We start from the raw sequence: 22,142 nt of genomic DNA, 5'->3' as shown, positions 1-22,142 counted from the left end.
GTTGCACCGAGTAGAGTCGGAGACCCACTTTATCTGCGTGTCTTTGCCAACCAGAATTAATTGCGGATAAGTAGAGAGACTGAGCTTACTGCAGGCCGACTAACCCGCAACGTTGTTTATGGTGAGATCATCTATGAACTCAGGGGCAGATACAGAGTGGAAGTTTGAGGGATAATAGCTCCCAAGAAAATGATGCTTTTTAAAAAATGGACTAATTTGGCTCAGTAAACAAAACTTTTTTTGTTCATTACAACATTGACTATACGTAACTATTGTTCACCGTCACAAAGCATAAATGATAAAGCTTAAAAAGCATAAATAAAGCCAATGGAAACAAACGCGATGCCCCTGTAACGCTAATTTGCAACGTTTGTTTTGGTCAGATGTATAAAACAACACGTTTGTTTTCCTGATTGTCACTTTCATTTTGCAATTCATCATTTATCTCCACTTCAACATCTGACCTCTGGGAACATAAAACAAATTCATGACATTATCTTTTGGTAATAAGTGTGCAGACGACGAACATTAACGCTGGCTTAGCAGTAAACATAAACTTCTGAAAGCATGCGAGGCAGCGCTTCGTTGCCTATACACCACCCAAATAAAGCGAGGCTTTTCCACAGAACTCTGTTCCACGGGTCCCTGCTAGTTCTTTTTTAAAATGACAGGATGCTGTGCCATTGGATGCATCAATCGATCAAAGAAGGGTTTCAAAATATATTGATTTCCTGCAGATACCGGAATGAAGAATATTTAGGAAAATAAAGTTATTCGGCTTAGATGGAAACCGACGTGTGTCGATTTCTGAGTGGTGCTGTAACCATCATCATGTATATATTCGTAAAAACACATAGGGCTAAATCATCATGGAAACATCGATATATCATTTAGATCAATTACAAGAACCTGGGGAGTAGGTTCAAAAATGGCCGCCGCCAAAATAGTAGTGTATGTTAGCCAAAATGGCCGCCGTAATCGGATTCAAAATTATACTACAACCAATGAAATGTTGAGAAGCATATGCTAGTTATATATGCTCAATATTATTGAAACTTGGATTTTACAATTTAATTGTTATTTTACTTCTCATCCAAATTCTTCAAGATCTACAAACATGCTGTACTCTGTAGTCACTACTGATCACCACCTTTGGAGGCCATTTTTCCCCGCAGAGCAGGGGTTGGCCTTTTTTTGGGCAGAGTGATCCCCTTTTTGAACCAATGTTTTATGGTCGGATGCCCTTCCTACCGCCAACCCTGTTGGTCGCCTCTTGCGACACACAGGGAATTACCAGTGAACTGGTACTCAATTTGCCGACCTTGGAAGGATGACAGGCTGAGTCAACCCCCCTGGTGTTAATTCAGCGATCGACCAGGATTCAAACCCAGGATCCTAGGATCCCAAGCCAGCACCCTAATCACTAAGCCAACACCAGGCTGCAGCCACTACTAACTGAATGAATTCATTTGAAGAAGCTGTCACAAGAGGATCAGGAAAAACGGAAAACGACGGCCATGACAGCATTTTTTGAGTCCCACGAGAGCATAGTTTCCATGGAGACCGCCATGTTGTTACTTGTTTATTTATTCGAATTAGCTCAAGGGGTGTAGTAATTACCTCCACCACCAAAGATGGACAGAGGTTAAGTTTTCACCCCTGTCTGTCTGTCTGTGAGCAGGACATCTCAAAAGGTTGAGGCTTGATTCGGACGAAACCTGGTGGACACGGGGAGGAGGGGAGGAAGGGAGGAGGAGGGGGGGGAGGGAGGAGGAGAGGAGGGGCGGAAGGGAGGAGGGGAGGAGGGGAGGGGGAGGGGCGGAGGGGAGGAGAAGGGGGGGGATGCTGATGAGTTGTGGGAGGGGGAGGGGCATGGGGTGGTAGGGGGAGGGAAGGTTTGAAGTGGGGAGGGGATTAGCGCCTTAGGATTGGGAGGGAGGGGGGGGGTGAGGACTTGGGGTTGGAAGGGAGGAGGTGAAGGTTAAGGACTTGGGGTTTGGGAGTGGGGGTTGATGAGTTGGGGTTTGTGTAGGGGGAGAGGGGTGGAATGGAGGACTTGAAGTCACATTTTACATTGTGCGGATGTTCGATGGGGGGGTCTCTGCTAGTTAAATATTAATTGTACAATCACGAGGGTTTTCTGTATCCCATGAAAACCACAAAAATGCTCATGGGATTCATTATCTTTGCTGTTCGGCTGCCATCATCAAATGCTTGTAATCTGAGAAATGGGAAATGGAGTCATACTCTTCTGGGCGAGTTACTAGAGTCACATTTCCTAAACAAATGTCTGGCATCTCGCCCAAGACACTTAAAGTTTCACATTTTCAATGTACAGTAATCAGAGTTAGCCTTCAGCACATGCATGCAAGAGTAAAGCAGAAGGAGCTTGTTTTACTTCTTTTGCAGCAATCTATTGACAGAATGTGAAGGAGTTCCATGGCCTAATGGACAGCATACTTTACCTTGCAAGCGAGTGGACCCGGGTTTGATTCCTGGATCAGCGAAACCGTAGGCAAGGTTCCTTACTCCAAATGGCTCTGCCTACCTTGCGGAAAGTCGAAGAGGCGGATGTCCGTCGATTGACGGATTGCTTTTTGGTGTAGTGGTTTTCCCAGGGAGGATAGGTTATGGTCTGAACTTCAAGGATACTCTGACACCGGTTTACACTGTCAAGTCGTTATGTGTTAAGAAGCCATCTTGTGCACAATAGCCAATGTTTAGGTCAAGGTGTAGCTGTGGCTCAATCGTATGAGCAAAAGGTAATTTGCAGCTTTTGTATGCGAGGATGGTGAATTCTACAAACCGTACGCAACGTCCGAGGCAGAACAAGGGGCAAATGAATGGCGAATAATGCAACAGAAAGGTTCCATCCTGAGCATTTTTCAGATTTAGACCCAGGTCGGTTTAACACCAGAATTGTGCTCAGCTTGCACACTCAAATGCAGTGTTAGTTATTACTCAATAAGTACATGGTGCACCACACTATATTAGCAAAAACAATGGGAATTTTGGGGTTTTCTTATTTAAAAATTGTTTAACCCCTTGATGGTTGTCACCGTCCCGAACAATTTACACAAAATGGTGCTGGATATCAGGCATTATAATGAGCTATTCCAGGTATTAAGGTTATGCTGTCTTGATCTGTCAGTGACTTTGACCTGCCTTTCCTAATTTCAGCAATGGCACAACTCTGTTGTCCTTCATTGCCGAAGGGTATTACCCGTGGGAAGGCTCAATGTGACAGGTAAACCTCCAACCTACAACAACCATTCCACAATTAAGGTCGGTGAGCACTTCACCTTATGACATCTTCATTACAACTGAGCTTTGATACCTGCTGCAAACCTTTAGAAAGCACATGCTGCTTTGCATTGTGGTAAAAAAAAAAATGCATAAAAAAAATAGATTGAAAGAGATAATGTTGAGTTTGGGTGTGCTGTCCCAATATGTTTGGGAATACAGTGTATATGGCAAGGATGCGGGTAGACACACTGTATACGCAAGCTGGCTATCAAATGTTTGCTGTACGTGATGGTGTATTGCAAGTGGTATACGAGAGGGGCAGCAGCCCCGGATGCAGTTTGAGGTAGGGATGCCCAATCGAAGGTCATCAAGGTAATTCCACGATGAAATTAATCGATTAATTATATTCCATAATTAAATTGGTAAGATAAAATGAGCACAGGCCTCAGTGAATGCTACTAAAAGAAGCCAATTGTGTATGTATATATGTATGTATGTATATATGTCTGTATATATGTATGTGTGTATATAGGTATGTATGTATGTATGTATGTATGTATGTATGTATGTATGTATGTATGTATGTATATAAGTACGTATGTATGTATATAAGTATGTATGTATGTATGTATGTATATAAGTATGTATGTATGTACGTATGTAACTATGTATGTATGTATGTATGTATGTATGTATATATATGTATGTATATATATATGTATGTATGTATGTATGTATGTATGTATGTATGTATATAAGTACGTATGTATGTATATAAGTATGTATGTATGTATATAAGTATGTATGTATATAAGTATGTATGTATGTATGTATGTATGTATGTATGTATGTATGTATGTATGTATGTATGTATGTATAATCATTATAGAATTGAAAACGGCTATGTCAATTTCCACCAAATTTTGCATACATGCTCAGGGTACCCAGGATCAGGTCGTTCCCTCCTCACTCCACCTCCTCATGTGAGAATGGGGAGTCGACTTGCGATTTTCGTCTGTACATGGAGAATAGTGCAAGCGATTTAACCACTGACCCCTGCTGGAGGGAGCAGGTATTGATACCTTTTTCACTCCTGCAGGGAATGGGTGTTACTACAGCACAGTATTACTAAAAGGAGACGAGTTCGACCGTCTATCAATCACGCGAAGAAGAAGCAGGACCTTGAGCAGGGAGGGAGCATTGACACCACATTTTGCTCATATTACTGGGAATTGCTTCACTTTGGGGAACGAAAGTGGTGGTCCAAAGCCTGAATCACAGTTACACAACTCCACAAGCGATGTAAGATCTGGGTCCTGCTGCCACAAGACTTGGAGAAAACAACCTTTTTTTGGCACACAACGAGTTAAGTCTGGAAACCAGTGCTGTATCTAATTGGTTACTTAGGGCTGTACACAATACAAAGTTGGTTGCTGGTGGAGGTAACAGGCACACGGCATCAACATGGAACAGTCATGTACTCAAAGCATTTATCAATGGGTGTCAATTTTATGTAATCCCATGATTTCATTAAAAAAAAATTCGAACAAGTAATAATAATGACCAGCAAGCTGGGCTTCCAAAAGTTGGGGCCTCTTATGGGACCCTCTCTCAACCACCCTTTCTATTTTGCTCTGACGAAAGGTAAGGCCCGAAACGTCAGCTTCTCTTTTATTTATGGCCGATCAATAACATTTAACGTATCTTATTTCTTATTTATATTGACTGTGCTTGCCACGCACATAGATTGCTAATTACCTCTGCCACTGAAGGTGGATGGAGGTTATATTTTCCGTCTGTCTGTCTGTCTGTCTGTCTGTAAGCAGTATATCTCAAAATGTAATGGATGAATTTGGACAAAATTTGGTAGACAGGTTGGGTGTGTGACAAGGACGAACAGATTTTTGTGAAGATCTGGATCTGAGAATTTTTAAAGAGATTCTTCATCATTGAGAGATAGAGACAAAAATGATACATAGCATGATATTGTACAGCATTTCAAAAGCTGTGGATGGATTTAGACTAAACTAGGTGGATGAGTTGGTTCGGTGACAAGAACAAGCCGATTCGATTTTGGTTCAGGTACGGATCCAGATCCGGCCTATCAGTGGGATACAAAACGTAAACTGTTCAGCCTGGTGGAGGTTTGCGCTCGAAAGTGCCGTTCTATTTTTGTGCTGAAATTATTGATTACACTCTACATTTTATGAGACCTTGCTGCAAAACCTGATGACATTTCTTCTTTGTCAGTCTTCATCAGGTGGATATTTCTAAAATGGCCAATGCGCGTGCAAAGTAAGATGAGAAATTACAATACAAATGCGCAAAATTCTCTCCTTGCAAAACAATCACAAAGATAAGATCCAGAGTGCTTCATAAAGATGGATATAGAAAGGTGCTCAAGAATGACATTGTACTATAAATAATCAAACAATCACAAATAGTGGCACAAATAGTGTTTTTTTGGGACAGGGGGGGTTTTGAGGGTGGGGGCGGAGGTGCATTAATGTGAAATTATATGTGCTACTGATGTGTTATGAGGACATCTGTCTATTTCTCGCTGAGGGTTACTTAGGGAAGTCTCATAATCTATAACATTGATTGTCTAAGGTAGTTCCAAGCAGAGGTTTCTAATGAGGAAAATGTAATATCCCCTTCACTCGACGAGCAGGAAGGAGATACAGTAAGCAATGGGACAAACTCAAAAGTTTACTTTTCTTCAAAAGATATCATGGGACCTTTAACCCCAACAAGTGATGGAACAGCATGCTCATTACGACTTTTGGAAGATGGCACATTCTATGATGAGCACTCAGAAGAGGAAGGAAGCTCAAATGTAACACAGCCCCAGAATGAAGCAATCATCGTGAAATAGGCAATTTGGTGTCTGTCTGTCTGACCGAGATTCATCCGGTCATTACTTATCCAATCTGAACCAAACTTTCCAGGGGGACTAAGGGTCATACAACGATGGTTGTAGCGACTTCATTGGGCCACTCTCTCCCAGCAGTTTTTACACCTTGGACATACTCTGTGTCCTTGGACATACTTGGACACTTATGAAAATGGATGAAAATTTTTAGCGAGGATTTTGCTAAACCGTCTTGTACAGCACATGGAGGATTATGGTCTCCTTCCAGAGAGCCAACGTGTCTTCTGTGAAAGGTGTATATATAGCTTACTGTGGCATTTTGTGGGGCTCACGTACCGGAAGTTAAAAAATATTATAACCACAAACTATTCAGTCAATTCTGTCCATTGATAATGACATAATAAAAAATAATGATAATATTAACAAGCTGCCGTCCATACATCACACGAAGAAGCAGAACATCGAGCATTGAGCACGTCCCCCAAAGACTAACGTACCTGAGTCGCCTTGACTAGTGAGCCCTCTAAGTAGGCCGCCAGCAAGGCTGCAATATTATTAATAATAATAATAATAATAATAATATTGACAAAAATAATAGTAATAACAATTTGACTCGACCTCAACAAAATCTGGAGGAATTTCCATTTTTTATCAGCTTTTCCACCTTGGAAAATGCCATGTTGACGTGTGTAGATAGCAGCTTGAGTGTCATTTCATGTTATGGCATTTTTCCAAGGCCATAACATGGCTTGTTATGGCCATAACATGGCGCACCCAAGAACAAAAGTGATAACAATAATAGCATAATAATATAAACATTATTCTGATTCTGATGCACCATACTATGTTTCAGAGTGTCAGTGTTGCCAAGGCAGTTTCCTGGCAAGGGTTAAACAAGGTGGTTTGCCATTGCCTTTTCAGGAATAATTTGGGCAGGAATTTGTAATTTGTTCATGGTGCTGGCGATAGCTTGCCTGCTCTTCGTGAAGGACAATGTGGGATCTTTAACGTCAACAACTAATGCAGACAGACAAGACGCCCAGATTACCGTGTCCATCCGAGGGACGACACACACATTGATGAATCATCCTCCCAATGAAACACCAGGATGACAGTTTATAGCTGGGTCTGGATTCAAACTCAAGCTAGACAGCTTAAAGGCGAGTGTGCATACCTCTAGGCCATCCTGCTGGCCCTTTCACATTATCACTAAGTAATAATATTAATAATAGTAATAATAATAAGGGTGACAGGATGACCCTCCACACTCACCCCTATTCTCTGGCCACTCCTGTAAGGAATGAGTGAATATTTATAAAGGGAAGGGTGATGCCTGAGTTAGGGATAATTATAGGGGTTTGAAGTTGCTGGACCATGGAATGAAAGTGTTAGAGAGAGTCGTGGATAAATTGATAAGACGGAGTGTTAATATACATCAAATTCAAATTGGCTATTTTAATAATAACTATTTTTAAGTATATAATATATAATTATATATTATATACTGGCTATATAATAGCTATTAATAGCTATTTATAATATAATAGCTATTTTTATATAAGTAAGTAAGGTAAGTATATAATAGCTATTTTTATTCATTGTTCGATGCTATTTATATAATTAGGCAACAACAGGAAAAATATCTGGGGAAGAAGAGGCAGCTGTACTTTATATTTGTGGATTTAGAGAAGGCATTCGACAGGGTGCCTCGGGAAGTGGTGCAATGGCCAATGAGAAAGTTATGTGTGGAGGATTGGTTAGTCAGGGTAGTCATGGCGATGTATGATGGACCAAAAACTTCTGTGAGGGTAAATGGAGTGCAGAGTGAGGACTTTGAAGTGAAAGTGGGGGTTCACCAGGGGTCAGTCTTCAGCCCAATCTTGTTCATCATGGTTCTTGAAGCCATATCACAGGAACTTCGAGGAGACTTACCTTGAGAGCTCATGTACGCTGACGACTTAGTGCTGATAGTCGAGAGTGTGGAAGAGGTAATGGGTAAATATACAGTATTGAAGGAGCGTTTGGAGGCCAGAAGATTGAAAGTGAATAGAACAAAAACAAAAGCACTGATTAGTGCGGTGGGAGAATGAACTGTGGAAAAAAAAGTGGGAGGTGGCCTTGTGTTGTCTGTAAAAAGGGTGCAGGTAGCAACTCAATATTGTGTAAATACTGTAACTGCTGGGTGCACAAGAGGTGTAGTGACATCAAGGGTAGACTGCAGGTGGTTCCTGACTTTAAGTGTGCTGTCTGTGCAGGTAAACAACTGGTACCAGTCAGAGTGGAAAGATTAGTTGATGGGGACATATCCCTGGAATGTGTCGATAGATTTTGTTACCATGGTGTTATGATTGCTGCAGGTGGTGGTGCAGTAGCAGCAGTGACTGCAAGAAATAGAAGTGGTTGGAGGAAGTGTAGGGAGTTGTTACCCCTGTTGACATCAAGGGGGATATCTCTCTCCAACTAAAGGGAAAACTTTATGCAGCTTGCGTTCGAAGTGCGATGATGTTTGGCAGTGAGACCTGGGCGATCAAAAAGGATGAAATAAGAATGGTGAGATGGATGTGTAATGTGACACTGAAGGATAGGAAACCAAATGTGGAATTAAGAGGTAGGTTAGGTATAGAGAGCATTAGTGAGGTTATGCATAGGGGTAGGTTGAGGTGGTTCGGACACATGGAAAAGATGGGGAGGGCAGCTGTGTGAAGAGGTGTATAAATATGAATGTGAATGGAAAAAGAGCTACAGGCTGTCCGAGGAAATCATGGAATGAGTTGCTGAGAGATGATCTCAGAGTTAAAGGCCTAACAAGAGGGCTAGCAACGGATTGCGCCGCCTGGAAAGCAGCCATTAGGTGCAAATGGCTGTAAAACAACGACAACGACAACGACGATGACGATGACGAAGAAAAAGAAGATGAAGAAGAAGAAGGAGAAGAAGAAGAAGAAGAGGAAGAAGAAGGAGGAAGCAAGACCTTTATGGGTGAGTCACATTTAATCACCCACCAATAGGAATTGATTATTTTGCAGAACGCCAACTCGCAACACATGCGCAGGTTATCCTGGTTCATCTGCAGGTCACCGGGTGTGCAGCGGCTTGGGTCCACCTCGCAATTCTCATCTGACTCGTATAGAGCCTTGATGAATTCCCCTGAACGGTGTAAACAAAACGCACTGTTAATCAGCATCATCTGCTTCGCATCGTGTGATGAAGGAGGATCTTTCGATCTCTCAATAATGGAGACAAGTTCAGAATACCAAGTATCTTGATAAAAGGTCAAATTTCATAAATATAAACTTAGCGAAATACCAACAACCATCAATGACATCATCAGTGACCTATGGTATATAGCATGCATATATATGAAGAACACAAAGGACAAAAGGATTGTGACACCAAAATGTAAACAACCATTAACATGGATGAGCTTTTGTGTCTGAAAATTCTGTGGAACAGCAAGGATGGTTGTGATTTATTTCAGAAAATTATATTCTGCTTGACCTCTCTGGCATTCCGATGTGAGCACTTGACTTACGATATTGAGATTCCCGGCTCAAATACAATACAACGTGTTGATTTGTTCACTGCGACCCGGACGTCATTGTCAACATGTGATGTATGTGATGACGATGGTGTGAGTCGTCGCTTTCTACGACTCTCTTCACTTTGTTCAGTTTGTTGGCATGCTCACAAAGCATTGTGCGTTGTGCGATGGCTGAATAGGTAAAAATGGGTGGTGAGCAGGTGAGCTGGTGCCAATGAAGGGAAAAACCTGCACAGAGAAGCGAATAGAGTGATAGAGGTGTGTGCTATCCCTCACCCACTCTCTATTCCTATGAACATCATTGGCTGCAGGTGCAGTAAATGCAACGTGAAGTCTAATGCACATAGGTGAAGCAGACTGGCCATTTCGTTGGTATGATGATGGCTGCCGTTGATGTCCAAAGTTGACACAGCTGTCTGCAGATGCTGCGCAGTGAAGCCTTAATTTGTGCCACCACTGACTTTCATGGGCACATTTATCCACGATGTAGCGCTGCCCAGGCTGACCGACCAGTGCGGTTTGATATTTGAGTATCCTTCTCATAGCCTTAGCCTAAAGAGGCTTCCCCCACAAGGCAGTGGGGATCCGTTACCCCGGACAAGGGAGGGGCCCATACCAGGTACTGTTAGACAGAACCAGCTGAGCACGGGACTCGCATGGGGCAGGGAGGTCACTCCCTGAGATAGCTGTGAATGTGCCGTTCATAAAAACAGCGACACTGCTACCCATATTCCTCCATAAGAAACAAGCTCCTTCATGAGCCTTAAACACAAAACAGATAAATGTACACACACAAAGCAAACACACACATAAAATACACTCAAGTTCTCACTACTCAACATACGCACCAAGTGCATCCTGGAGATACTTGTGCCCAACGAGCTTCAGGAACTCCTCAATGGCTTTGGTACCTAACGTGTTTTCTCGAAAGAGTAGGTGTTCGTTCTCGCCACACCTTTCAATCTCTGACAGCACCATCTCACAAAGAAATTCCTGCACAATGGAAGGTGTGGGGAGCGGGATGGGGTGAGCAGAGAAATAAAATGTCATTGATACCAATTTATAATGTTTAAAGGAGCAGACAAAATGAAGACACCCATTTCAGTTGAACCATCAATAATCCGTGACAAAATTAACGGGTGAACACAATGAACTTGTTGCTTGAATTAAATACAAGTTACGAAAGATAAATCTTATGTTTATAAAGAGTAGTAAAGCATTTTTATCTCCTACTGTTGGGTTTTATGCTTTAATCCATGCACACTTGGACGATGCATTTTTCCGCAGGCACTGGCCATAATGACGGGATATATAATCACAACACAACAGATCAAAACAATTGTATAATTATTGTCGTTGTGTGTTAAAAGTGGGCTTGGCTGTTCACAACACATTCTGTGGTGATCGAGTGATCATTTCGGTGAATTCGGGGCCAAGATAAGGTTAATGGATCTGCTTCTTCTTTTTTTGTATACGAAGTTGAGGCTTGTGTAATAGCTAACACATAGAACATGCAATAAAGGGAGTGGGAGACAAGAAGGGAAGGGAGAGGGAAGCACAACAATAGAGAATAGGGACATTTCGGGAGATGTGGAAGGGAGAGGGCTTGGGGAGGGGGGGGGGGGCAGGGGGAGAGCAGTATTCCATCAAACTGAGGATGAATGCTTTGTATGTGGTGGGACGCTCAGTAGTACCGTGGAAGGACTTCGCATGACAGAGGATGCCCACTGCCCAGTGGCAACTGGCTCTGGAGGCCAGCGTGGAAATGTGGTTTTCCCAGGAAAGATCATGGCAGATAGTGAGACCCAAAAGCTTGAGTGGAAGAACTTCTTGGAGAGGATTGTTGAGAAAGTAGATGGGAGGGTTTTCCAGACGGTCATTTCGGAGAGACATAGTGAGAGTGTGAGATTTGTCAGGATTGAAAGACATGTTCCACTTGTGTGACCAGTTTGTGATATTGTCCAGATCTGCAGAGAGTGAAGAGGCTGCTGCCTGCCGATCTGAGGGTTGAGATATGGAGCGGCAGAGAGTGGGGTCATCAGCAAAGCGATAGAGAGGATTTTCCAGAGAGTTGGAGAGATCATTAATGAATACCAGAAAAAGCATAGGGCCCAGAAAACTGCCTTGAGGAGCTCCAGACTGGACAGGAAGAGGAGATGAGAGAATTCCATTTGGACCACACGTTGACTACGACAAGAGAGGACGTCGAGGGGGGGGGGGGGGGGGGTGGAGCGAGGAGGCAGGAGAGGGAGGGGTGTGGAAGGGAGTGGGGGGGGGGGAGGGGTGCGAGGGGTGTGAATCACGGAGAGACGGGAAAGAAAAACTACATATACATCTTTTGGGAGGGGGGGGGGGATGCCTTTGACAGGCCCCTCTGTTTTGGGGGAGGGGGGATGAGAAGGATAAAAAATTTACCCATGCAAAGAGTGCTTTACCCTCAGTTTTGCCCAGGTAAAAAAAAGGAAGTTGCAATACCCTATAATCTCAGTGTTACCAGGTAAAAAAAGAAATTTGTAATACCCTCTGCCACCAACACCAGGTGGCGCTACACGGTACGCATTTACATAGAGAATTTACACCCCTCTCCCAGTCTCCCACACCCCCGCATGAGGCCACGGCCACATAGGCTATGTTACCCCCCAGACAAAGTTGTATTTGTATTCGTACCCCGAGTAAAGTATATAAGCGTTTATAGCTGGAGTACCCGGCATTACTCAAGCGAAACATTAACATATTTGAAATGAGGGCAAATATAATGGAAAAGCAATTACATCCAAATCAGAATCCATCACAAGTGTCAAATCATCATTTCACCTTTTTGTTGAATATCTGCTGATGAATGTGCTGTTCATCACTTTTTTGAGTTAAGTATGATGACGTTCAAGAAGAAGAAGAAACCTTATCACCAACTTCGTACACTTCCGGAATAGTTTGATTTATTTGTGTTCAAATGTTTACGAATTGTTTTGTATTTATTTATGTGAATGTGTACTTGTATATAACTGTCATTAATCAAAAAGGCTTAGGCACTATAGAGCGATTTAAAAAAAATCCATAAAAACGAACTTTTTTTTTCAATTTTCTTTTTTTTTGCCTAAAACATCCCCAGACACTCACTGATGCACCTCTGAAAGTTTGACGAAGATCCGTTCAGCCATCTCTGAGAAAAATGGCGGCACAGACAGACAGACAGACAGACCAACGGCTCTGAAATACAACAACAACAACATGTATTTTAAGGCCATTTTCCCTGCAAGAGCGGCCTTGCGGTCCCCATGACAATGTTCTCCATTTTGCCTTATTTTCTGCATCTCTCCTTGTTAACCCCCTTGCCCGCATGTCTTCTTCTCTTTAGCCAAGTCTTTCTCGGTCTTCCCCGTCCTCTACTTCCTTCTACATTCATTTCCATCACTCTTCTCAACCAGTCACTTTCATACTTCCTCAACACATGACCAAACCATTTCAACCTGTTCCTCTTCACAGCATCAATCACAGGCTCTATTCCCATCATCTTTCGCAATTCATCATTTGTCTTCCTCTCTCTCAGTGACACTCAAAGTGACACACAAAGAAGGCATTTTGAGCATGTGCATCATGCGATGAGTCCGGAAACGGAGCGAGTCCAGTCGGAGAGGACGCCCCGTGACGGGCCTTGGATTCCTGACGTCACCAGGCGCCGTCGGCCACCCCAGCGTCTCCCACGGTCCCAGAGTGACGTCTACCTCACCACTCGCTCAGACTTTCGCGGCTGAATGTGGACCACTCGAGCTTTGGACTCAAACCTCGACGGTGACCTTGGAGGAGCAGCGGAGCATGGGTTGCTTAGATGACGTTGATGTTTTTGACCAGGAGCTGGAGAGCCAGAGCCGGCAGATTTCTGCAATTCACATTCGCCTGTATCGCCCAAAGTGACGAGACGGGGAGAAACACAGGACCATGACATTTGAAGTTATGTTTACAAAACCTATAAATGAGTTGATTGATGTGATGTAAGATTTTTTGACTGTTAAAAGGGTCACTTGCAACCTTGCTTTTCACATTTTATTCACTTGTTTTGTGTGAATTAAAAGGCTCAAGATCTCAGTGACACTCCGCACATCCACCGAACCATTCGCATTTCCACCCTTTCCAGCCTTCGTTGCTGCTCTACATTCATGACCCATGTCTCGCTCCCATAAATCATAACACTTCTCACACATGCAGCATACACCTTTCCCTTCAGCTTCAACAACACTCCCCTCCTCATCAGCACGCCACTCAGTTCCCGAAACTTCTTCCATGCACTGAAATAGTGGATAAAATCTCTGAAATAGTAGATAAAACTTAGCAGGTTGCTTCAATATGCCAAAGAAAGGATGTCATAGTTGGTACCTATTTGTATGGTCCTTAAAAATAAAAATACATTGCTGATAACCTGGCTAGAATTGAGCATAATTCTCGTTAAGTTATTATACTTTGATTTTGTAGGCCTCAAACCAGGGGCACTTGCATTGATGCGGGAGTAAATGTAATTGTGTTTGTGTGTGCATTTACCATCCCACATTGTGACAGAATCACAACTGCAACCCAATGATATGTGGCGAGTCACTTGATGAGTCCTTCAAAATCCCAAAGATTCAAGGGATTCAACGGACCTTCCTGTCATATGGGACCACGCACATCACATTTAATGGATGAATTTTATTATTCACTGCCACGTACCAGTACGAGAAGCACACTGCCCCGGGCACCGAGACCAGCAGAATAGCAGCAGAGCAGTGGAAAAACAAGTCACGAGCTAGGACTGAGTGGCAGCCGAGCGATGCCCAAACCACATGGTGCACTCGCCAACCTTGAAAATTAATTAGTAATAATTTGTTAACTTTAACTTTTGTTTGCCAATGGGAATTAGCGGTGCTAAGGCCAACTCGTTTGTGATTTGGGGATACCTTTTATTAATTTCCCGTTGCAGCATCCGCTCTGAGTATGGGAGGTCGCAGTTTGAATCCTGGCTGAGTCATACCAAAGACTGAAGATGTGGTACGTGGTGTTTCCCTGCTTGATGCTGTATTTAAAAGGATAAAACATGGATAAGTAATGCTGGGAAGGCAATGGCTAAACCACCCAGTATAAACCCTTGCTAGGAAACTGCTTCAACAGCACCAACACCCTGTAACGGGTAATGTAATGGGAAATCCAAATATATATATATATATATATGTGTGTGTGTGTGTGTGTGTGTGTGTGTGTGTGTGTGTGTGATATATATATATATATATATATATATATATATATATATATATATATATATATATATATATATATAACCGCTCCGTCTGCAGCATCATATGTATTTTGCAGCATCCGCTAGTGTTGCAGTTGACCTTAGTTCCAGTGAAATTTCCCTTCACTGGAACTAAGGGGCCTAGCCCGAACAATGAAAAACAGCCCCAGACCATTATTCCTCCTCCAACAAACTTTACAGTTGGCACTATGCATTCGGGCAGGTAGCGTTCTCCTGGCATCCGTCAAACCCAGATCCGTCCGTCGGACTGCCAGATGGTGAAGCGTGATTCATCACTCCAGAGAACGCATTTCCACTGCTCCAGAGTCCAATGGCGGTGAGCTTTACACCACTCCAGCCAACGCTTGGCATTGCGCATGGTGATCTTCGGCTTGTGTGTGGCTGCTCGGCCATGGAAACCCATTTCATGAAGCTCCTGACGAACAGTTGTTGTGCTGACGTTGCTTCCAGAGAACTAAAGGACCATCGTTTATGCATCGACTGCTCACTGAGCTATTGACTCTTCCGATTAACCTTAGCTATTTCTCGCACAAACACTGCAAGCTGCAGGCACGTAAGATGTTGACCACAATAAAGCAGACACAAATGTGACTGGCTCTGGCAAAAGCAGACACATGGGGGCATTTCTCTTCGCAATAAAAAGCCGAAGAGAGTCAAAATATGACCACAGGGACCAACTTGAGATTTTTATATGGATAGAAAGAGTAACTTCTCCAGATTATTATGCACCAAAACATTTTTCCAAGAAAGAGAAAAGTTGTGAAATTTGACGAAGAATCTAAAATTAAACGGCATTCTCAAAATATGCTCATAAAGTCACGAAGATCGCAAAATTTCGATGTTTTACTCCGAGCCATACATCATAATTCGAAGGAGATCCCTGACATATATGTTTGGTATGAATGAAAAGCTCTACGTGTGCACATTCTTTGTGCGTGTGAACGGTATTGTGAACTTTGAACCTAATTTTCTCCATTGTTTAAACGAAAATATAATTGTCATTAAAATACCATAACTTCGTTAAGTTTCATCCAATTAACATAATGTATATATCAAATGAAAGAGAAAAGCATGGGGAATCAGATGATATCAAAATCTCAATTTTGATTTTTGCCCCCAAGTGTCTGTTTTTGTGACACACACACACACACACACACACACACACACACACACACACACACACACACACACACACACACACACACACACACACACACACATACACACACACACACACATGGTCAAAAGTTTTAGAACACCTCTATTTTTCCAGTTTTTAAAAAAATTTAAGCAATTCAAGTCCAGTGAATAACCTGAAATGGTACAAAGGTAAGCAGTAAACTGCTCGAGGTTGAAAAAAAAGTTTAGGTTAGCAAAAACGGGAAATAGTGTAAATTGCGCAGTTATATTGTAAAAAAAGGCCTTCGTCAGGGAACAAGTAATGGGTTAACAACAGCTGTTTTGCAGCAATGCAAGTAAATTAAGCCTTGAAAGTTGATGCAAACAATTTCTGCAGGTGTCCTAACCTCTGCTGATTACTTGATTACAAACCCCCTGTCTGTATAAAAGCAGTATTGGAACAGACTGTTATTACACCCTCTGAAGCATTATTTGGACAATATTGCACTGCAGGAAGTAGTATATTGCTATCATAATGGCGAGAAAAAGGCAATTAACAAAGGAAGACAGACAGACCATTATAACCCTTAAAAGTGTCGGTCTTTCCTTTAGATAAATTGCAAAGAAAGCCAAGGTGTCAGTGAGTACAGTTTCCTACACCATCAAAAGGCACTTGGAAACTGGAGGAAACTCTGACAGGAAGAGGTCTAGCAGACGCAAAGCCACAACAGAATCAGAAGACAAGTTTCTGAGAGTCAACAGCTTGCGTGATAGGCGGCTCACAGGACAACAGCTTCAAGCACAGCTTAACACTGGTCGAAGTAAGCAATTCTCAGTTTCAACTGTGAAGAGAAGACTTCGAGCTGCAGGTTTGACAGGTCGAGTGGCAGTAAGAAAGCCATTGCTAAGATGGCAGAATAAGAAAAAGAGGCTTGCCTGGGCCATGAAGCACCACCAGTGGACTACTGAAGACTGGAAGAAGGTCTTATGAACCGACGAATCAAAATTTGAAATCTTTGGTTCATCACGCAGGGTTTTTGTACGCCGTTGAGTAGGCGAAAGGATGATTTCTCAGTGTGTGACACCAACTGTCAAACATGGAGGAGGAAGCGTGATGGTCTGGGGCTCTTTTGCTGGATCCAGAGTCGGCGACTTGCACAGAGTGACTGGCACTCTGAACCAAAAGGGCTACCACAGCATTTTGCAGCGCCGTGCAATACTGTCTGGTAGACGCCTAGTTGGTCAGGGGTTCATCCTGCAGCAAGATAATGACCCTAAACACACCTCCAGGCTATGTCAAAGCTACCTTCGAGGAAAAGAACAAGACGGTAGGCTTCAAATCATGGAATGGCCAGCACAGTCTCCAGACTTAAACCCCATCGAGCTGGTTTGGGATGAACTGGAGAAGGGTGAAAGCAAAGCAACCTACAAGTGCAACGCATTTGTGGAAACTTCTGCAACAGTGTTGGGAAGAACTTCCCGAACAATATATGATTTCCATTGTAGAAAGAATGCCACGAGTATGTTCGGCGGTTATATCTGCAAAAGGTGGCTACTTTGCTGAGTCAAAAATTTAAATTAAATTTTGTTAAACAAAATGATTCTATGATTTTTATTTATTTATCTCTAATTGTTTATTTGTTCTATGCTTAATTTCAGAGTACATTGAGACATTAAACTGTGTAAATTTCAATAAAAACTAGAAAAATTGAGGTGTTCTAAAACTTTTGAGCGGTAGTATATATATATATGTATATATATATATATATATATATATATATATATATATATATATATATATATATATATATATATATATACACATATATATAACTTCAATCGGCACACTACGCTTGCCTCATCACACGTCGTTGCAGAGGCATGGGCTTGTTTTAACTGAGGATAATGACCTGACTGAGCTTGAATTGCTGTGTTGTCATAATTTACACTAATCATAATACAAACATTTTTTGTTTGCATTTATTTGTAATATTGGTCATATTAGTTATTTGTAATAAAAAAAAACAGTCAAGTGGTCCAAAGCTCTTCATGGTCAAGGGTCCAAGCTAGCTGGTATTATGGGTCTGAGGGTCTTTGGGGTTTTAAGGGTCTTTTGGGTCCTTTGGGTCCACCTCCACTCTTTTGTTCCTACTTTTTCCCTGAACCAACTTCCACATTCTCTTCAATCTTATTCTTCCCTCCAGGTCTTCAAACCAGCTGTTCTCACCATCTCAGATCATCCCCCATGCAAAACCATGATCTTTACCCCCTCCATTAACCCTCTCTAAGACCACATCTTTCCTAATTTCTAGTTTTCCCCTTGTAAGAGTTTATAACTGGATCCATCTTATCCACCCCTTCCCCTCATCTATTATTTGTTCAAGTCTCCCTGTATTTTGTCCCTCAACCATGCTTTTCTGATTCCCACCTCCCCCACCCCTTTCTCTCTTTCTTCCTGCTGTTCCGTTTGTTTCATTGCATCCTGATCCATTATATGTTCATGCTTCTTTCTCCACGAGCCTAGACTTTGTGTACAAGAAAAAAACAAGCGTTACGACTCGGTCCCCCGTCGGTGAAGTGATGTGAGTTGACAAAGTGGAAGACGCAAGGCGGCCATCTTGGATTTTGACGTGGCGACCCAATTTTCGATAGCTTTCTTCCTTTTGCGTAGATACACCCACACACCAGATTAGAAGTTAGTAGTTCGTTTATTTTTCAAGATATTTCGCTCACAAGGTTTAGACATATATATGGTGGTGGTCATCTTGGATTTTGACGTGGCGACCCAATTTTCGATAGCTTTCTTCCTTTTGCGTAGATACACCCACACACCAAATTAGAAGTTGGTACTTCGCTTATTTTTCAAGATATTCCGCTCACAAGGTTCAGACATACATGGCGGCGGCTATCTTGGATTTTGACGTGGCGACCCAATTTTCAATAGCGTTCTTCCATATGCCGAGTTGCACCCACACATCAAATTAGAATTCGGTCCTTCGCTTATGCACGCACGCACGCACGGACAGACGCACACATGGACGGAGGGGAAAACCATAGTCCCCCTTTCGCTCCGCGGTGCGACGGGGGACAAAAACTCACTAACCCTAAGCACAACAAGAAGACCATCCTGACAAATTATGAATCCCATTCTCAAGGTGTCACTTGTTCTGACTGCTCCGCTCTTTAGTTGTACTAGGGCATGCCCGTACTATATATATATCTAAAATTATATCCCCCCCCTCTATTTACATGAAATGGTTTGGTCCATTCGCAAAGCCAAAGCGAACGGCTTGCGAGTACGGTGACAATCCCCCCCCCCTCTATTTACATGAAATGGTTTGGTCCAAAGCGAACGGCTTGCGAGTACGGTGACAATCCCCCCCCTCTATTTACATGAAATGGTTTGGTCCAAAGCGAACGGCTTGCGAGTACGGTGACAACCCCCCCCCCTCTATTTACATGAAATGGTTTGGTCCAAAGCGAACGGCTTGCGGAGTTTGGTAAAGAAATCGCCATAGCGTGCACAAACGCGCAGGAAAGCGAAAGAATCGCAAATTAGTTTTAATTAGTTTTAAAACATAGTTTAACGCCAACATAGCGGCAACATAGTTTGCCAACGTGAAATAAATGAATACGCTCTCAAATGTGTCGTCCGAGGCAGAGTCTGTTCGGCACGTTCGGCACACGTGATAGCTCGCTGCTCTCTGATTGGTTGAATCGTTTTTTGGACATAGCTCGCTAACTACTTGTCCGATTAATATGAAACCTTGAAAAGGCACATCCTCGGGTCCCCAGCAATATACCTGGCAAGTTTCAAGTATATCGGACCCGTGGTTGTCGAGAAACAGCGGTCACAGACAGACACACAGAGATTACTGGCATTATAATCTATCTATAATTCCAGTAATCTCTGTGTGTCTGTCTGTGTGTCTGTGTGTCTGTGTGTCTGTGTGTTTGTCTGTGACCGCTGTTTCTCGACAACCACGGGTCCGATATACTTGAAACTTGCCAGGTATATTGCTGGGGACCCGAGGATGTGCCTTTTCAAGGTTTGTAATTAATCGGACAAGTACCTACCGAGCTATGTCCAAAAAACGCTTCAACCAATCAGAGAGCAGCGAGCTATCACGTGTGCCGAACCGTTAATGCAATGCAAGCGTTAATGCGTTAATGCAAGGCTTTTCTTTTTTTCCCTCTTCTCTTTCTACTTTTCCTTGCGATTAAATTGCAAACAGCCAAAATACGTTGGCGCTAATTGAATAATTGGCCATTAACACTAAAATAATCGTAACTGCGATATGCCAACTTCCGGACAGTGCAGCCTTCCATGTTGTTGTTGTTTGCAGCAGCTGTTTGCAGCAAGGCAAGGCTTTTCTTTTTTTCCCTCTTCTATTTCTACTTTTCCTTGCGATTAAATTGCAAAAAGCCAAAATACGTTGGCGATAATTGAATAAATGGGCATTAATAGATAGATAGATAGATATGCGATATGCGAACTTCCGGACAGTGTGCGCGTTACGAGCTGACCGCCATTACGGTACGTAATTCGATTTCTTATGCGCATTATTTCTCCCAATTCAGTCAGAGCGAAGGGCGGAAGCGAAGAGCGTTGTTATTTTTTGTTTACGGGCGTACGGGCGGGGTAGAGCGTACGGGTAGCGTTTTTTTTTTTTTTTTGGCAAGGAACGGGCACCCACGTACGGGCAATGCCCTAGTAATAATAATAATAATAATAATAAATAATAATAATTCATTTATTTTGTATAGCGCTTTTCCAGAAGCCCAAAGGCGCTTTGACAGAGTGGCAAACATAATGCATAACAATACATGAAAACAACAATTGCAAAAAGACAAGAATCAATAGGGAAATATTTAAAGCAAAAGGAGGGAGAAGGAGAAGAGATAGTCAGGGGTTAAATGCTGTGGGTTGAATGTTGAATGCAGCGTTGAACAGGTGGGTCTTTAGTTCAACGCTATTATAGATAGACTAGGGCATGCCCGTACTATATATATATCTAAAATTATATCCCCCCCCTCTATTTACATGAAATGGTTTGGTCCAAAGCGAACGGCCTGCGAGTACGGTGACAATCCCCCCCCTCTATTTACATGAAATGGTTTGGTCCAAAGCGAACGGCTTGCGAGTACGGTGACAATCCCCCCCCTCTATTTACATGAAATGGTTTGGTCCAAAGCGAACGGCTTGCGAGTACGGTGACAATCCCCCCCCTCTATTTACATGCAATGGTTTGGTCCAAAGCGAACGGCTTGCGGAGTTTGGTAAAGAAATCGCCATAGCTCGGTAACTACTTGTCCGATTAATATGAAACCTTGAAAAGGCACATCCTCGGGTCCCCAGCAATATACCTGGCAAGTTTCAAGTATATCGGACCCGTGGTTGTCGAGAAACAGCGGTCACAGACAAACACACAGACACACACACAGACACACAGACACACAGAGATTACTGGAATTATAGATAGACTAGGGCATGCCCGTACGTGGGTGCCCGTTCCTTGCCAAAAAAAAAAAAAAACGCTACCCGTACGCTCTACCCCGCCCGTACGCCCGTACGCCCGTAAACAAAAAAAACAACGCTCTTCGCTTCCGCCCTTCGCTCTGGGAGAAATAATGCGCATAAGAAATCGAGAAATTATTATTTTCTCCGGAAGAAATCGAATTACGAACCGTAATGGCGCACGCGCTCGGCTCGGCTCGCAACAACGCGTTCTGTGATTGGCTGCCGGAAGTGAAGTCTTCACTGTCCGGAAGGTCGCAAATCGCAGTTACGATGAATCGCAAATTAGTTTTAATTAGTTTTAAAACATAGTTTAACGCCAACATAGTTTGCCAACGTGAAATAAATGAATACGCTCTCAAATGTGCCGTCCGAGGCAGAGTCTGTTCGGCACGTTCGGCACACGTGATAGCTCGCTGCTCTCTGATTGGTTGAATCGTTTTTTGGACATAGCTCGGTAACTACTTGCCCGATTAATATGAAACCTTGAAAAGGCACATCCTCGGGTCCCCAGCAATATACCTGGCAAGTTTAAAGTATATCGGACCCGTGGTTGTCGAGA

The 22,142-nt window shown here is 42.8% G+C and overlaps 1 protein-coding gene across 3 annotated transcripts in view; it reads right to left on the bottom strand.

Annotated features, from left to right (window-relative positions):
• Nucleotides 1-22,142, bottom strand: part of DAB2IP (DAB2 interacting protein) — a 204,376-nt gene that overhangs the window by 42,392 nt on the left and 139,842 nt on the right. For all 3 annotated transcript variants that reach the window (XM_078767189.1, XM_078767191.1, XM_078767190.1), the window contains exons 6-7: nucleotides 10,508-10,652; nucleotides 9,121-9,265 (exon numbers count right to left, since the gene is read on the bottom strand). In XM_078767189.1, the coding sequence (XP_078623315.1) occupies nucleotides 9,121-9,265; nucleotides 10,508-10,652 (290 nt within the window). The remainder of the gene's footprint in view (nucleotides 1-9,120; nucleotides 9,266-10,507; nucleotides 10,653-22,142) is intronic.

Source organism: Myxine glutinosa, chromosome 13, assembly GCF_964187855.1.
Source record: "Myxine glutinosa chromosome 13, kmMyxGlut1.1, whole genome shotgun sequence".
Lineage (NCBI taxonomy): Eukaryota > Metazoa > Chordata > Myxini > Myxiniformes > Myxinidae > Myxine > Myxine glutinosa.
This window is presented reverse-complemented; position numbering and strand designations above follow the sequence as displayed.